Source organism: Corythoichthys intestinalis, chromosome 3 (assembly GCF_030265065.1).
Source record: "Corythoichthys intestinalis isolate RoL2023-P3 chromosome 3, ASM3026506v1, whole genome shotgun sequence".
In the NCBI taxonomy this organism is placed as follows: domain Eukaryota; kingdom Metazoa; phylum Chordata; class Actinopteri; order Syngnathiformes; family Syngnathidae; genus Corythoichthys; species Corythoichthys intestinalis.
Window position 1 is genome coordinate 11339943 of NC_080397.1, and position 18031 is coordinate 11357973.

The following is an 18031-nucleotide window of genomic DNA, read 5'->3' on the forward strand; positions in this document are numbered from 1 at the left end:
ATACAAAATACACATTCTTGGAGTGATCAAGTCAAAGTCCTGACTTGAACCCTATTGAGATGCTGTGGCAGCAAAACAGTACTTTTTCATACCGCTGTAAAATTTATGTGTTTGTTGATTTTGTGTCATAACTAGGGCTGTCAAAATTATCGTGCTAACAGGCGGTAATTTTTTAAAAATTAATCACGTTAAAATATTTGACGCAATTAACGCTCAGATTAAAATGACAAGTGTCATGTCCATTTGTTACTTGTGTTTTTTCACCCTCTGCTGGCGCTTGGGTGCGACTGGTTTTATGGGTTTCAGCACCATCCATGTGCATTGTGTAATTATTGACATCAACAATGGCGAGCAACTAGTTTATTTTTTGTTTGAAAATTTTACAAATTTTATTAAATTGGAAACATTAAGAGGGGTTTTAATATAAAATTTCTATAACTTGTACTAACATTTATCTTCTAAGAACTACAAGTCTATCCATGGATTGCTTTAACTGAATGTTAATGTTAATGCCATCTTGATTTGTTATAATAAACAAATACAGTACTTATGTACAGTATGTTGAATGTATATATCCGTCTTGTGTCTCATCTTTCCATTCCAACAATAATTTACATAAAAATATTGCATATTTTATAGATTCATTTTTAAATTGTGATTAACTCGATTAAAAATTTTAATAGTTTGACAGCCCTAGTCGTAACATATACTGATAATTCAATTGCCAGATTCTGGTGGTCTCATATTTGAACAGTACATTTGAACCCTGTCAAAAAAGGCTCTATGCATGAATAAATAATTACTATTAACCCCAATACCTAAATCTCCTTAATCCCAGATAGGTTTTATCCATTATACCATACGATATACTCTTTAAAAAAAATAGTACACATGTACTGTAACTGCATTCAAAGCACTTTTATTTGTTGTAGATGTTTCTTCTTTTGCAGGGTTTGCTCCCCTCACGCTGGAACAGGGGGGTCCTCCGGGGGCCGCCTAAGAAGGAAGCGCACCAGGAGGCGGATGGCATCGTCACTGAGGCCGAGCACGCGCTCGTCCTCCACCCCGTCGTAGAGGCGCACGCTCTCTGTGCCCCACAGGAGGTTCTTGCGGGGGTTGCCGGCGTCGGTGCGCGTGGACAACATCAGTGTGTTCAGCTGGTAGCAGAAGAAGGAGAAGAAGCGGCCATCGCTGATCACCGCCTGGGACACGAAGCCTCGGCTCACGTCCTCATGGTTCCAGAAACCTGAACGGAAACAAAACAAATACATATCACGCCACAAAAGCGAGCTCTTTTCATCCTTCTGCTGTGAATAGGATGGAATGAGTTTATCACCAGTAGACGTCCAATCCGAGCATCCCTCCCACTTCCAACGGATTGGGTGTGTACGTCAGTGGCAGCCAATGCCAGGCCTTGAGTTAATTTCGGGGCATTTACGGGTCACTTCCTGTTGATTTTGGGGCGTTTACGGGTCACTTCCTGTTGATTTTGTGTTACTGAACAGTGTCTTCAGAATGTCCCCAAATTAATAGCAAGAGACTCAAAATCAACAGGAAGTGACCTGAAAATGCCCACACTGGCTGTGAATGTTGTAGTTTCAGTGCCATTGACTGCGCTAGACGTCCACTCCAGTCAAAATAAATTGGATATCTAGCGCTGTCATTAGCAGTCAGTGAGCAAACGTAGACACTTTTGTTATGGAAGATTTTTGTAGATACTTGTTGGTTCCTTTTTAAAACAATATATTGATTCTTGGTGGGAGCATATTGATAACATTTTGGGTTATAAAGTATCGCGGTAAATCACCTTTTCGATATATTGTTAATTTGTCACACCCCTACTAGACATCCTATTGATTTTGACTAGGAAGCGTTGGCATTGAATGATGTTGCAATGCCATTGACAGATGTCTAATCCATTTTGAGTTGGGCATCTATCGCTGTCAATGGCAAATATTATGGATAAATGTTGTGTATGTCCACGACCTTGATAGGAGGCTTGTGCGGCGGTCCACGCAAAGAGGCTGGCGATGGCGTTGGCCCTGAGGAACACCTCCACCTGGTCCGACTGTTGACGCCTGGCCATGCGATCCCTACGGTAGCGGTCGGGCACCAAATGGAACTGCGTGTGACCGTAGCACGCCGGGTCGGGGAGTTTACTACCTGTAGCACGGCGACCCGCTCGTGAGTTTGGCGGCGGCTGAGACGGCCGTACTAGAAGCGAAATGTCACCTGTGAAGATGGTGTTAGTGTACTGCCGCTTGAAGAGCGGCAACATACTGGGAGACAACGCAACGTCTGGAACGTCAGCGGTGTGGGACTCCTCCATCGGGACCACCTGTGCAAACGCATGGAGTGAGCGCTACAATACTGCGATTTAGGGGGGTGGGCGAACCTGTGGTAGCTGCTGCGTTACTCGAAGCTGGCACAGTGGCTGATCGTCTATTTGGAACCTAGTGGGCTCCAGGCTCCCCCTCCTGTGGCCCCTCGGAATAATTCTCTCTCCTCTCCTCCAGTAAAAGCCCACCTGAGGACTAAAGTCTTGACAGCAAAAAACAAAAAGTTTGGGCGGGGCAATTGGAAATGTCGCATTCACGAACAGTAGGGAAATTCCTACCTAAGCTGGAGTGCTGGAGCAGCGGGTTGTATTTGGCCAAGTGGTATGTCAACGATTTGACCAAGTTCCTTAGAAAGGGCCCCTCGTCGAGCTCCTGGCGCCTGTATACGAAGGGCCTTTGTTTAATCAGGTGCCAGTGCTCCTGCAGAATGACGCGAGTCACTAATGAACGGATATCCTCGAACGCCTCATTTCCAATGCCGAGGTCGGCTAATGGGGAGCCCTTCTCCTCCTCGGTGGTGGCAAGTCGGGCCGGGTCAAGTTGCTCCGGCAAGCCGGGGATGTAGGCGGTCTTGGTGAAATGTTGGTACCATTTATCCGCGTTGCGCGCAAACGTCTGCGGGTAGACGACATACTTTTCCCGCTGAATGCGAGTGAGAAGCCGGAGTTTCTCTAGCACCGGAGACGCCTTTATCCGTTCGACTTGTTCTTCTACCTGACGGGCCCGCGCCGATTTGCTTTTAGCCGTAAGAGAAGGCTTAATGGGGGGATAGACAGCTTCTTTGGTCACCGCTACCGCCGCTTCTGTGTGGACAAGCTTTTGGTTTGTAAGCAGGTATTGTGGGAAGCGAAAGGGCAGCCTTGTGCAGGCCGCCATGTTGTTACTTCTTCTTCGGTTCCTTCACGGTGAGATAGCGCCCCCAAAGGTTTAATACATACGACTTAACCTTTTTTACGGTCGATAGAAAATAGCATTTTTTCCTCAAATTACCTTGAATAATGTTATCATTGGTCATGAATGCTATACATTTACATGAGCAATATGATAGCATTCTCACGTCAACAAACTGATCAAATGTCAATTAGATCAATTAGAGCACAGCACAAATTTTAGCTCCACAAAACTTTAATTTAAATGTGATAACATTTCCCTTGTTAAAAAAGCATATTAACATTGATTTTACATCCCTTTTGTATCATTGACGAACTCCGGTATGGTCTTGAACAGCTCTTGCAGGGCAATGCTGCGTTGAAGTCATCTTAAAGATCGTAAATTTACATTTCTGTACACAATGAAAATTTGACTCGGGGTGATTGTTTTTGAAAAATTTGGAAATATATACATAGAAAATGTCATTGAGTTTGATAGCAAACATAAATAACCCCAAAGCGCAAGTTACCATTTCTGTTGACGTTTCGCGTTTGGGTATCGTCATGTTAACGAGGAAGCCTGAAGGCAACACCTATATAGCACTCACTAGCTACATTTTCCCCAAGTTGATGTTTTTACTTTGGAGTAACGAAGACAATTGCCTCTTTAGCCATGTTTTATCGTCATATTCTCCGAACATGTTTGCTCCCAGGACGAACAGTGGCTCAACTTGGCCGTTTGCATGTTGTCTGTCGAGTACAGGTATGTTTTCCCTGTCATATTCGTTGATTGTTCGAACTAACAAATGCATGGTCACGAATGTATTGTACAAGCAGTATAGTTGAAATATAATTAATGAATGTTTTGTTTTTAACAATGAACGAGTGCATTTTTGTATGTTACTGGTTTTTGTTTGTTTGGTTTTAATGTTCATGTGCCAACCCCTTGCCTCTGCCCCTTGCTAGCGAGAGCTTTCTACCGGAAGTGACGAAGTACGACTGGCAGAGGATGCCAGTAAGAAACATGGTCGACCAGCTGCCACTATTTTCTCCAAAGTGATTGACAAAAGTCTCCCTGCAGATATCATTTACGAGGACGAGAAGGTCAATTTTGTGTTTAATAATAAATGATTAAAACTAGTTATAGTTTAATAAATGTCCCACCCCCTTCTTCCTCAGTGTTTGGCTTTCAGGGACATTAGCCCTCAAGCTCCTGTTCATTTCCTGGTTATTCCCAAAAAGCACATTCCCAGAATAAGTGAAGCCAAAGATGAGGATGCTGAGGTGAGATGTTGTCTTAATACTCCTATATATTTCTGTGCGATATGAAGAAAACCTCTTGTCATGATATATAGGCAGGGGTGAAAGTGGGCCAGAACGGTCAGGAACGTTGTTCCGGTATAAGATTCAGGGCCGGAACGCAAGCTCAAGCTCAATAAAGGGCTTGTGTAGCGTAATCCGTTTCCACCAATATTTATTATTTATTTTATGGAGGTTTCGCCAGCTGCTGCAGTTATCTGAGTCTGACGATAACGAGTCACGTCAATGTGCGAATGCACGCAGCAAAGCAAAACGCCTTGACTCATTTATCCATTCAATTGGCTGACATACTGACATGTGATCACCAGAGATAGTTAGGACTGATTGGTTCAAATGTGCATGTTTTCTGAAACAGCAAAAAAAAAAAAAAATTGTTGAACTGATGCGACAAAAAAAGAACAACTCAACAGAAAATGGATCAAATCTTTAAGAGCAGGGCAAGAGTTTTGGAGGCTTATTTATCATATTTAGTTTTATTTGCACAGATGGGGCTGTTCAGAACATCTTCGCTGTCAATGTGCACTTTGGACTTATATTTGTTCATTTATGTTAGGCTACCTATTCATTTCCTAATGTTTTAAAAAAGTCAATGTTTGCATGATCTTCAAAATATATTCCATTTAACTGCATAATATAAGTCATTTGTACTTATTTTTCTGAATGTATGTTACTTATATCTTTATTATTAAAAAACACAACAAAAAGTAAATGTTTACATTAACTTCAATTTTAATATAAATCTTATGTTCTTAAGTAGTAAGGATTAGCATTTAGTATGTGAGGAAATGAGGAAAAATAAAAATTAGGAGATGGAGGTTGGGGTTTTGTTAACTTTTATTTTGCAAATAATCGAAAAAATACAATTTTGAATGAAAATCAGTTTTTGTATGTGTTATAGAAATAACTGACCAAAACATTTTTCTTTGCATTTCAGTAGTTTTGACAACAACAACAACAAAATAATAATTGCATACATAAAAATTTCTGGCTCCTTCGAGTTCCGGCAAGAAATTCTACCCACTTTCACCCCTGTATATAGGCCATTTTATATCACAATAACGACATGCCACAATATAATATAGTACATTTTTTATTATCCGGTAAAAAATTTAAACAAAAAATATGACTTTTCCAACCACTCACTATATTTTTTTGAATTGACAGACTGATGTGCCACAAATGTTAAATGCATCAAGTAGTGCTGCAACCTAAAACTAATCAGTGTGAACAGAAGCAGCACAGATTTTGTATTTTGCTATCATGTAAAGATGTGGTACCTGTATTTACGCCATGAGGCTACAGGCCGCCACCCACCAAATTTGACATGAAAACAGCATTTGTTTATGGATAAGCCGCAGCTGTATTATGGGATATTTACACCAAAAGATATTATCAGATAACACTTTATTTGACAGCGTCATCATAAGACCACATGAATCAACATGAAACTTTGAACCACTTGGCTGTGAAGCTTCATTGCTTTAAGAAGCTTCATTTGGCCATCACTGCTCCCTTGGGGGAGACAGTCAACCTCCTGCTGTCAACACTCTTGTTGTCCAAAATGCCTCCTAGCATGCATTGCAGCGCTACAGATGTAAATAACAATCAATACTTATGTTCTACGCTAATTATTTCTTCAGTTACTGTTTCAGTTGTTTCATTTATTGCTAGACATGGTATTTTGTAACACTTTACTTGACAATGGTGCCATAAGACAATCATAATTATGATATGAGCATTAATGAATGCTTATAAGAGATGTCATTTAGTGTCATCTGGCAAATTATCTCACTTTTGAATGGATGTAAAAGATCTGAGCTGGACATAAATGGAGTTAGTGACATGATTTGCCGGATATCACTGAATGGCATCTGTCATAAGCATTCAGTAATATCAATGATAATGTCATGTCATAATACTTTCACGTGTTCCGTGTGGTTGAACTTATTAGAAACAATTCAAAGAGGTGAAAGTAAATGTTTCAAGTGGAAATGCCAAGGAATTCTCAGTTTTACTGGTTTGAAATAATCTTTTTACTAATGTTACAACTGCTTTGTACTTTTTAACACCCCTTTGTTAGTAACAGTGAACGTACTAGCATAACGTCTTCTTCGTCCAAAGGTTTTTGGCTGGCGGGCGCTCCTTCAAAATATTGTCTGCCCTACACTGCTATCGAGAATGCAACAACAATTCCCTGAATAGTCAATAGGGAATGGGACGTACTACGTCATTGTTTGGACGCGCCTCCATGCTGGCAATATGATTCACTTCCGGGTCGGCAGACTCAATGCGGATTGTAACGTGTGGTCGTGCTAAGCTAACTCTTTCGGTGTTTTAGAAAGAAATTATGGGTGTGTATTGTTGTGTTACCGGGTGCAACAGCTTCTCCTACGACTAAAAAAAGGGCGAGGAAAACTGGACTCACTTTTCACCGTTTTCCTGCATGGAGGACCAAATATCAGATCACGAAGGCACGACTGATGGCTGGATTGCAGCGGTTCGTCGGAAAAGCATTTCTTATGATCATATTTCTGCTGGAATGAGAGTATTCCCCTCATCTCTACTCTTGTAAGCTGAACGATTTATCCGTTTTGGTTTCAATACGGTTTTTTTTGTGTGTTTTTTTTTACTGTTGTGTAAATCTGCCTCGGTAGCAATGCTAACCTACTCCTCCTCACCTACCTGTTGTGTTACTAGGAAAACCTGCATATGAAATGCTGACAACACATCCCGATTGGTCACCATATCTCTTCTTGGGTTATTCTGAGGTCAAGCGCACCACATCGGAGCGTTATGAGAGGTTGGAAAGGCGAAGAGTGCACGCTGAAACTTCAGTTTGCTCTGCTCTTACAAACACGATCCCAAGTGTTGTTGTGAAAAGTCAATAAAATATGAATACCAAAACATGACTTGAACAACTTCTTGACAAACTGTAACTGCTTGTTGTTTACTTCAGGTCTTCATAATAAACAGGTGTAATAATTACAAAGTCAGGTGACTTAATTTTGTTATTCTATTTGGAATATGCATTGACAATTTTGGACAGTGTTGTAGACAAGAACTGGGACTGATAAGTTGCAATAGATTTATTTCAAGTAATGCAATTTCTCCAATACGATATTTGAATTGACAGTTTAAAATCTTTAAATTAGTGCAAACAAGGCCCAAAAAACCTGTATTTTTTCAAAGCAGTTAAAAAACATCCAGTGGCCTTAGGTAAATAAAGGTGTAAAAATATGTACTTTACAGTTCTTGCATTTCTATTTTAGGTATTGCAACTTTTCCAACACTATTTGAATTGACAGTCTAAAGTCTCCATAAGTGCAAATAAGAATATTATAATTTAAAAATAATAATAGAATATATAAATTCAACATTACAATGAAACGTGTCTTTGTCAAAGTGGTTTAAAAAAAAAAATAATAATAATAATACGTCACTGGCCATAGTTAAATAGCCAGGCAGAATAAATATGTGCATTACAGTTCTTGCATTTTCACAAGTTAAAAGCCCGCAGTTCATCGACGAGAAGGGCAGACCCAGATGGCGTCTGCAGCAGGGGCTTGTTTGAGTCCGACACAGGACAAATGGAACCACTCCATTGAACAAATGTTCTTTGTCAAATGATCCAAGAAGAGAGATGGTGATAAATCGGGATGTGTTGTCAGCAGGTTTACCTAGGAACACAACAGGTAGGTGAGTCGTAGTAGGCGAGCATTGCTACCGAGGCAGATTTACACAACGGTGTAAAAAAAGAAAAACGTATTGAAACCAAAAGTGGATAAATCGTTCAACTTACAAGAGTAGAGATGACAGGAACACACTCTCATTCCAGCAGAAATATGATCATAAGAAATGCTTTTCCGACGAACCGCTGCAATCCAGCCATCCGTCGTACCTTCGTGATCTGATATTTGGTCCTCCATGCAGGAAAACGGTGAAAAGTGAGTCCATTTTTCCTAACCCCTTTTTTTGTCGTAGGAGATGCTGTTGCACCCGGTAACGCAACAATAAGCACCCATATTTTCTTTCTAAAACACCGAAAGAGTTAGCTTAGCACTACCACACGTTACAATCCGCATTGACTCTGCCGAACCGGAAGTAAATCATATTGCCAGCATGGAGGCGCGTCCAAACAGTGACGTAGTACGTCCCATTCCCTATAGTCAACTAAATACATCTTCTAAATTTTGACACAACATGATGTTGAATCTTCAAGGAGAAAGTTTTCAACGTTAAGAAGGGCACTTTCGAAGTTAGGAAAGGCACGAGTGACGACAGGGCGAACTTGTGGAACCGATCGCCGTGCTTTGTTTTCGTTCCCACGAACAGGAAGCTAGCTGCTAGCGAGGTCACGCTTGGTTGCGCTGCAGCTGGAGAATTGTCGACTCTGGGTGCATACACGCCAGTATGCCACCCAAGAGAGGCCCAACACCGGCTTCGGAGGAGGTCGAAGGATATTAAAAACTCCCTCAACTCTCTGATCGAAGAAATGACTGTTGTCAGAGCGCAGCAGGAGCAGCTGTTGGGGCTTCTGGAGGAAGTTAAACAACTACGCCTCCAGAATGGCGAAAAAGACAAATAATTATGATGGTCTTATGATGCCACTGTCAAATAAAGTGTTACCTAGAAAGCCAAATAAATCAACAAATAAGCCACACTGGACTATTAGCCGCAGGATGCAAAATGAGGGGAAAAAGTAGCGGCTTATAGTCTGAAAATTACGGTAATTGGTTCTTGAAGTGGTCTCGCAACCTGAAAATTCCGGAAGTAGAGACAAGTTTTCCATGTAAATGCCCTAATCTGTTCGAAGCACTACTGAAACGCCACATTAAATTTTGTAATCGGTGTAAAAACAGAAAAAAACAACAGCCAGACAGAATTGAATCATTCTATCATTTCCATATGCCTGACCTAACCTGTAATGAAGTAGATAATAAAACATCATGCAAATGAAAAAAGAAAAAAAAATTCTTACCTTTCGAGTGAGGCAGTGTCTTCTTTTACGAGCTCGATGGTGCCCAGAGGTGGGTAGAGAAGCTAAACATTTTACTCAAATAAGAGTAGCGTTACTTCTAAATAATGCTGCTCAAATAAAAGTAGTCATCCAAAAACTTCCTCAAGTACAAGTAAAAAAGTATTTGTTGAAAAGAATACTCAAGTAATGAGTAACATTGTGGGTAACTGCTTACAATGTGTGATTCTTTTTTAAAAATGATATATTTTTTTTCTCAGCACAACTTCATCAATATGAACTGTTACTATTATTATAATACTGTACAATAACCTTTTATATGGCCATATTAGGCCAAAAACGTTGACACAAAAATCATTGAATTCAGACCATTGAATCAAAAATGTGTTACCTTTGATAGGTATAATGATAATTTATAATAATTAATTAATTAATTAATTAATTAGTAAGTCCGCCATCCATCTTAATTTTTGGTTTAACCTCACCGTTGTCTATGAAACACAGCAGGATAACTCAGACATGTCAGTTATGTTGGTATTGTTGCGATGTCACATTGGTGAAACTGAGATGGCCACTGTCGGCAATGTCGGCCGTAGAATGTCTACGATCGCGACTGTCCTCCTCCGACCTCCGTTTGCCAGTCTTTATAAGTTAAGGTGACAATTATTATTGCGGTAACATCGCCCAAAAAATCGCCAGCTTCGTCAGGTTTTTAATCTTTTATTTCAGAACTTGTGCAACACAACATGCCTACTGTCCTTCGCAACTTAACAAAGTGAAAGTAAAATGTCCTCTCGCACTCTGTCGAGTCAGCCACGCGGTTCGTTGAGGTACACCACCCAAAACATATCTGCCACATTAGAACCCGATTCGTTACATGATTACAGGTATTATTGTTATTATTGTTGTTACTATTATGAAATTATTATTCTGATTTTCTTTCATGATTTATTTGTTTTGCTCTTTGTAATTGCTATTTGCAATAGTACCAGCAGCATTCATTAAGGGTTTAGAGTAGGTTTTCGGGCTGTGGAACGAATTAATGGAATTATAATGTATTCTTATGGGAAAATCCTGCTCGACTTACGACCATTTCGACTTACAAACAAGGTCCTGCAATGAATTAACTTCGTATGTAGAGGTACTACTGAATGTAGAATAAAGACGAAAAATGTAACGACTGTAGTGGAGCCCCAAGTAGTGGAGTAAGAGTAGTGTTTTTTTCTCAAATCTACTCAAGTAAAGTAAAAAGTACAGTGTGGTAAAACTAAGTAATTTTTTCTCAAAAAGTTACTCAAGTAAATGCAACGGAGTAAATGTAACACGTTATTACCCACCTCTGATGGTGCCTATCACCTTTCTCGCTCTTTGTGACACAAAAACGATAGATGACCTGTCCTCTAATGTTCTACTGATGTAGTGTGTGGGCTTAAAATACAACTTTTTGTGAGACTTGTGTTGTTTTGGCTCAAACCTCGACCCGCAATAACAATACCGTCTTGCCTGTGCACGTCATCATACTGCGACACCTAAATTGAAATGTCATCAACAATAGGCCAATAGGTGAGCAGAATCCCACTATTGAAGCATGATGGGAAAGATTATGACCAATAGGGCGGCACGATATTACGGTGCGACATTTAAAAGCGGCAAACAGGAAATACATACGTATCTATTACAGTATTGTGTAATATTTTTGCCTCTCATCACCTGAAATTTCTTTCTTCCCAAAAGGCAATATTTTCCCGATTAGGCGTGTGGTAACCTGAAAATTACATTTGTAGAGACGTTCATAAGTAGAGGTACCACTATATCTAATTATCTTTTAATAGTTGCTTACTAGTTTTAAGTATATAAAGAGCATAATTTCCTTAATAATAAAGTAATTAATATTGATATTGGAACAAATTATGTTGTCTGTGTTATGTGTGGATTATATGCTCTATTGTCTTGCATGCATTACTCACGTTCAGTTGGCTAACTATTTAGTCCAGTGGTTCTTAACCTGGGTTCAATCGAACCCCAGGGGTTGGATGACCAGGTCTAAGGGGTTCGGCGAAGGTAAAGAAACGCAGAGCCCTATTTTTGTACGCTGATTAAATCTAGGCAAAGCGTTTTTTTTTTTTTAAGACCAGGTTTTGGACTGTTTTGCTCCCAATTTACATTTCTATTAACTGCTAGTCCTCAAACTAATGGGAGGAAGAGCTGGTTTGCTCAGTGGAAGGTTGATTCGCGCTTGGTATGAGGGAATACAGCAGGCCAATGGGCAGCATGGTCTCAAATTTTGAACTGTTTATAAAACATGCTGTCAAAATTAGATGAATTTTCAACAGGAATTTGCTAAATTATTAGCTTGCTAGCTTAGATATATTGGTTTTGAATTTGAAAAAAATTGTTTTATTATGTATCTAATTATGAAGGGTTCGGTGAATCCACATGTGAGGCTTTTGGGGTTCGGGACCTTTAGCAAGGTTAAGAACCACTGGTTTAGTCGAAAGAGGGACATTTTGTGGCTAATTGGTAGTACTATTATGGCATATGGATCCCATCAATGAAGCAAGTCAGTGCAATTGGCTTCCATCTGATGGCCAAGATGTGCATTGTACGAACAGGTCTATTTATAGTGATGATGACAATAAAAATGAAAAATGTTGAAGATTTGATATTGTTTTGCCAATATTTATCATCACATCGTACATCACTTATCCTGTAGCAAAATGAAAAAAATAAAAATAATTTCCGCTGTCTATACGAAGGTCCTGGGACATTTACTGGTGGTGGCCAAGAACGTAGCTAAGCAGGAAGCGCTTACAGAAGGCTATCGAGTGGGTGAGTGGCTTACATATACAGTAGTAGCTAAATTGTTATCAGTTATTAAGAGCCATAATGTCGTCTGCAGTCATTAACGATGGCAAACATGGCGCTCAGTCCGTCTACCACCTTCACCTCCACGTGTTGGGAGGCAGACAGATGACATGGCTGCCAGGATGAATCGATTCATTCATACATGTATACTGTACAAATGTTAGTACTACATATTGACAATGAGCGATGTAAGTATGTTTCTTGTTCTCATGTTAGATAAATAAACATTAAAGAGTGGACATGTTTTATTTCTCTTTTAACAATATGATTACAGTGTCATTTTTCATTTTCGACTTACAGTATATCGCAAAAGTGAGTACACCCCTCGCATTTCTGCAGATATTTACAGTAAGTATATCTTTTCATGGGACAACAGTGACAAAATGACACTTTGACACAATGAAAAGTAGTCTTTGTGCAGCATATATAATAGAGTTAATTTATTTTTCCCTCAAAATAACTCAAAATATGGCCATTAATATCCAAACCCCTGGCACCAAAAGTGAGTACACCCCTTAGAAACTATGTACATCTGTCGGGATTAGTCAGGTGAGGGTTGGAACCAGAATGCAGATTCAGCAACAGGCTTGACAGTTTGGCCAGGAGGCCGTTTATTGCAATCAGAGGCAGAATGTAGGAACAGCAACAAGAGGCAGACCAGATTACTTGAAAGCAGGCGTGGTTGGAAGTCAGTCAAGATGAGCAGGCAGGATATCACATGAAGGAGGTCTCAGGACGTGAAGCTTTGTGCTGGAACGATCAGACAGTGAAGTGATGTGAGCCTGCCACTTAAATACTCCCCTAACGATGATCAGTAGCAGCTGTGCCAAGCCGAGAGGCGGGAAAAGGCAGGTGAGTGAACCAGAGAGGCAGGGAACATGACAGGGCCCCCCCTCAACGGCCGGCACCCGACGGCCCAGGCGCCCCAGGATGGGCAGCGTGGAAGGCACGGATGAGGGCAGGGTCCACGATGAACCGGGAGGGAATCCAGGAGCGCTCCTCCGGGCCGTACCCCTCCCAATCGACCAGATACTGGAAACCCCGGCCGCGACGCCGCACCGCCAGGAGCCGCCGGACAGAATAGACCAGGCCGCCATCCACAAACCGGGCGGGGGGCGGGGGTCTGGCCGGAGGGACAAGACGACTTGCACGGGCTGGTTTCAGCTGACTGACATGAAATGTGGGATGGACTCTCATGGACTTTGGCAACTGCAGGCGCACGGAGACTGGATTAATAACTTTAGAAACCGGAAAGGGACCCACAAACCTGGGAGCAAGCTTCCTTGACTGGACCTTCAAAGGCAGATGTCGTGTGGACAGCCAGACCCGGTCACCTGTAGCGTACGTCGGTGCAGCAGACCTCTTGCGATCCGCAGCAGTCTTGTAGATGGCCGAACGACGGAGCAGAATGCGTCGAGCTCGTTCCCAGGTCCGGCGGCATCTACGGATTAAGGCGAGAGCTGATGGAACTGGAGAGTTGGTATCAAGAGCAGGGAAGAGCGAGGGCTGAAAGCCATGCACAACATGGAAGGGTGAGAAGCCTGTCGCTGATGATGGAAGAGTGTTATGTGCCACCTCAAGCCACATCAACTTCTCGCTCCACGTGGAGGGGTCCTGGGACGCCAGGCAACGAAGACCAGTCTCCAAGATTTGGTTCAGCCGCTCCGCTTGACCGTTGGACTGGGGATGGAATCCAGATGAAAGACTAACCGTAGCCCCTATCATCCTGCAGAAGGCTTTCCAGAAAGCTGAAACAAACTGTGGACCCCTATCAGAAACTACATCAGTGGGGAAGCCATGCACGCGGAATATGTTGTACATGAGTACTTGCGCCAACGCCTTGGCAGAAGGTAATTTAGGCAATGGAATGAAATGTGCCATCTTGGAAAATCTGTCTACTACTGTGAGAACAACGGTGTTGCCAGAGGATGGGGGTAAACCAGTTACGAAGTCCATACATATGTGTGACCAGGGTTTGGATGATATTGGTAAGGGATGGAGCCCACCAGCTGGTCTGCACGAAGATGGCTTACAGGAGGCACATACTGAGCAGGCGTTGACGTATTCGGTAACGTCATTGCGCATGGCTTTCCACCAGAACCTCTGAGATATGACAAAAATTGTTTTGGTGATACCTGGATGACAAGAGGTCTTGAGAGTGTGGGCCCAGTGGATAACCTGACCGCGAAGCTCAGGCACCACATATAGCTTTTCTTTGGGGCAGTCTGAAGGGGTCTCTGTGGACTCGAGAGCGGATTTTACCTTTGCCTCGATATCCCACGACAGCACAGATAAAAAACAGGATTCAGGCACAATTGGCATTGGTTCAGAGGGGTTTTTCCTTGATTCAAATATCCTCGACAATGCGTCTGGTTTCGTGTTCTTGGAGCCTGGTCGATATGAGATATGGAATTGGAACCGATTAAAGAACAGAGACCAACGGGCCTGACGTGAATTCAAGCGTTTAGCAGTTTTGAGGTATGACAGGTTCTTGTGGTCGGTCCAGATCAAAAAGGGCTGTGAAGTGCCTTCAAGCCAGTGCCGCCATTCTTCTATGGCTAGTTTGATTGCTAATAGTTCCCTGTCACCAACATCATAATTTTTCTCAGTGTCTGACAATTTTTTGGACATGAAATAGCAGGGGTGAAGTTTACCGTCCGTGGGATTTCTCTGGGAGAGCACTGCTCCTACTCCCACGTCTGAGGCATCCACTTCCAGAATGAATTGGTGAGCAGGGTCCGGCAAGGAGAGAATGGGGGCAGAGGTGAAGCGGTTCTTGAGCAGATCAAAGGCCTTCTGGCATGGCTCTGACCACAGGAAGCGTCTATGAGTGGAAGTAAGACAATGCAGGGGTGAGGCAATAGTGCTATAATTCTTAATGAATTTCCTGTAAAAATTAGCAAAACCCAGGAATCGCTGTAGCTCTTTTAGGTTCTTTGGTACAGGCCAGTTCAGAACGGCTGAAATCTTGTCAGGATCCATCTTGACCTTACCCTCGGCGAGAATGTAACCGAGAAATGGAACGGAGGATTTATGGAAATCACATTTTTCAGCCTTGACATACAACTGGTTCCGCAGGAGTCTCTGAAGTACTGCCCGTACATGCTGCTGGTGCGATTCCTGGTCGTGGGAGAAAATCAAAATATCGTCAAGATACACGAATACATTCTTATTAAGCAGGTCACCAAGAACATTGTTTACAAGATTTTGGAATATGGCAGGTGCGTTGGTGAGTCCAAATGGCATGACAAGATATTCATAATGTCCTGAAGGGGTGTTGAAGGCCGTCTTCCACTCGTCTCCTTGCCGTATACGCACCAAATGGTACGCATTACGCAAGTCCAGTTTAGAGAAGACTTTGGCACCCTCCAATAACTCAAAGGCAGACGATATTAGTGGAAGAGGATAACGATTCTTGACCGTGATTAGATTTAGGCCTCTATAGTCAATGCATGGCCTTAATGTCTTGTCTTTCTTCTCTACAAAAAAGAAACCGGCCCCGGCCGGGGAAGACGAAGGACGTATCAGGCCTGCGGCCAGGCATTCCTTTATGTATGAGTCCATGGCCTTACGTTCAGGTGCAGACAACGAATAGAGCTTTCCTCGTGGTGGGGTGGTACCGGGCAAAAGCTCGATCGCACAATTTATGTCTCTAAATGGGGGAAGTGAAGTGGCTTTGCTTTTACTGAAGACCTCCGACAGGTCATGATAACAACTTGGAACATTGGCGAGATCAGAAGGAGGGACCAGAGTTTGAGGAAGTCGAGGAAAACACATGTCTGTACAGTCTTTTCCCCACTTTATTATATTGCCAGAGTTCCAGTCTAACTGTGGGTTGTGTTGCTTTAACCATGGTAAACCAAGGATTAGGTCATGGGGCATGTGCTCAAAAACGTGAAGGCAAAGATTCTCAGAATGGTTGTCTGTAAACGTCACACAAACCGATTGAGTTTGATGGGTGACTGATCCAAGGGGAGTGCCATCGACAGCCTTGACCGACAGGGGGCTACTCAGACGAATCAGGCAGGGTGACAGACGCCTGGCAAGATTGAAGTTGATCATGTTAGCTTCTGAACCAGAGTCAATAAAAGCTGAAACTGTAACATGACTATGGGGTGAGGACAAGGTAACTGAAGGAGTGATGTTTCCCGAATTATTAATGATAGTCTGGCTCACCTGGACAGAGGGGTTAGCTGGGTATGATGCGGCCTTGACTTGACAGTTATTGACTACATGACCACGTTGTCCACAGTAAAAACATAGTCCTTCTCTTGCTCTGCGTTGACGTTCCCCTGGGGTGAGGCGAGTACGGCCCAGCTGCATCGGCTCCTCAGGTGTTTGTTCTTGCGGACGAAGGGAGTGAGGCAAGCGCCGTTGAGGTGACGGCAGGAAGGTGTGGGGGTTGCCTTGATCGCGATGAGGATGTTGGCGTGGCAGACGTTTTCCTTCCTGGTCTCGCTCGGCAAGGCGTCGGTCGATCTGCATGGCCAGTGCAATAAGGGAGTCCAAGTCGCCCGGGATGTCGATGGCTACCATGGCAAGCTTGATGGGGTCAGACAAGGCTTGAAAAAATACATCAGACAGTGCGGATGGGTTCCAGTCACTGTCTGCTGCTAGCGTTCGGAAATCAATGGCGAAGTCGGCCACCCGGCGTTTCCCCTGTCGCAGGTTCATTAGGGCTAACGACGCTTCTCTCCCCGGTGGTTTACTTTGAAAAACTTGTTTCAAGGAGGTGGTGAAAGTCAGATATGATGAACAGACAGGCGAGTTGCGGCTCCATTCAGCAGTGGCCCAAGCTGCGGCTTTTCCCGAGAGGTGAGAAATTGCATAAGCCACCTTGGAACGCTCAGACACAAAAGCAGAGGCTTGCAATTCAAAGTGGAGCTCACATTGTGTTAGGAAGGTGCGAACGTCTCCCGTGTCACCCGAAAAGCGTTCCGGGCGGGACAGTTGTAAGTTCACTTGTGTGACAGGCGCCCCCGCTTGACCCTCGGAGAGAGAGTTGGGTTGGTCTACAGGAACAGAGGCCGGCCTGGCAGATTGGGCTGTTGGTTGAAGTTGAAGAGCGATGTTTGCGAGCTGAGAGTTCAAGTTCTGTATCATTGACGCTTGTCGATCAGTTGTCTTTTTCAGGAATTCATGGAGGGAGGAAATCTGTTCCTCCTGCTGCAGGATTCGCTGTCCCTGGACTCGGAGGGCCACGTGAAGCGGATTTGAATCTGCGGGTTCCATATTGTGGTCTGATCGTTCTGTCGGGATTAGTCAGGTGAGGGTTGGAACCAGAATGCAGATTCAGCAACAGGCTTGACAGTTTGGCCAGGAGGCCGTTTATTGCAATCAGAGGCAGAATGTAGGAACAGCAACAAGAGGCAGACCAGATTACTTGAAAGCAGGCGTGGTTGGAAGTCAGTCAAGATGAGCAGGCAGGATATCACATGAAGGAGGTCTCAGGACGTGAAGCTTTGTGCTGGAACGATCAGACAGTGAAGTGATGTGAGCCTGCCACTTAAATACTCCCCTAACGATGATCAGTAGCAGCTGTGCCAAGCCGAGAGGCGGGAAAAGGCAGGTGAGTGAACCAGAGAGGCAGGGAACATGACAACATCCCTAAATGTCCAAATTGAGTACTGCTTGTCATTTTCCCACCAAAATGTCATGTGACT

General features: G+C 43.0%; 2 protein-coding genes across 2 annotated transcripts; one reads left to right on the forward strand and one right to left on the reverse strand.

Moving 5' to 3' along the window:
• Window positions 1–894: 894 nt before the first annotated feature.
• On the reverse strand, window positions 895–3249 carry mrps30 (mitochondrial ribosomal protein S30). Its single transcript, XM_057833060.1, has 5 exons — window positions 2618–3249; window positions 2396–2541; window positions 2233–2338; window positions 1987–2163; window positions 895–1246 (listed from the first exon to the last, which is right to left on the reverse strand). Exons 1-5 carry the CDS (start codon window positions 3213–3215, stop codon window positions 963–965), a joined length of 1311 nt encoding a protein of 436 aa, XP_057689043.1. The 5' UTR covers window positions 3216–3249; the 3' UTR covers window positions 895–962.
• hint2 (histidine triad nucleotide binding protein 2) lies at window positions 2814–12607 on the forward strand. Its single transcript, XM_057833061.1, has 5 exons — window positions 2814–3971; window positions 4175–4312; window positions 4388–4492; window positions 12260–12332; window positions 12403–12607. The coding sequence occupies exons 1-5, from the start codon at window positions 3882–3884 to the stop codon at window positions 12492–12494; spliced, it is 498 nt and encodes a 165-aa protein (XP_057689044.1). The 5' UTR covers window positions 2814–3881; the 3' UTR covers window positions 12495–12607.
• The last annotated feature ends 5424 nt before the right edge of the window (window positions 12608–18031 follow it).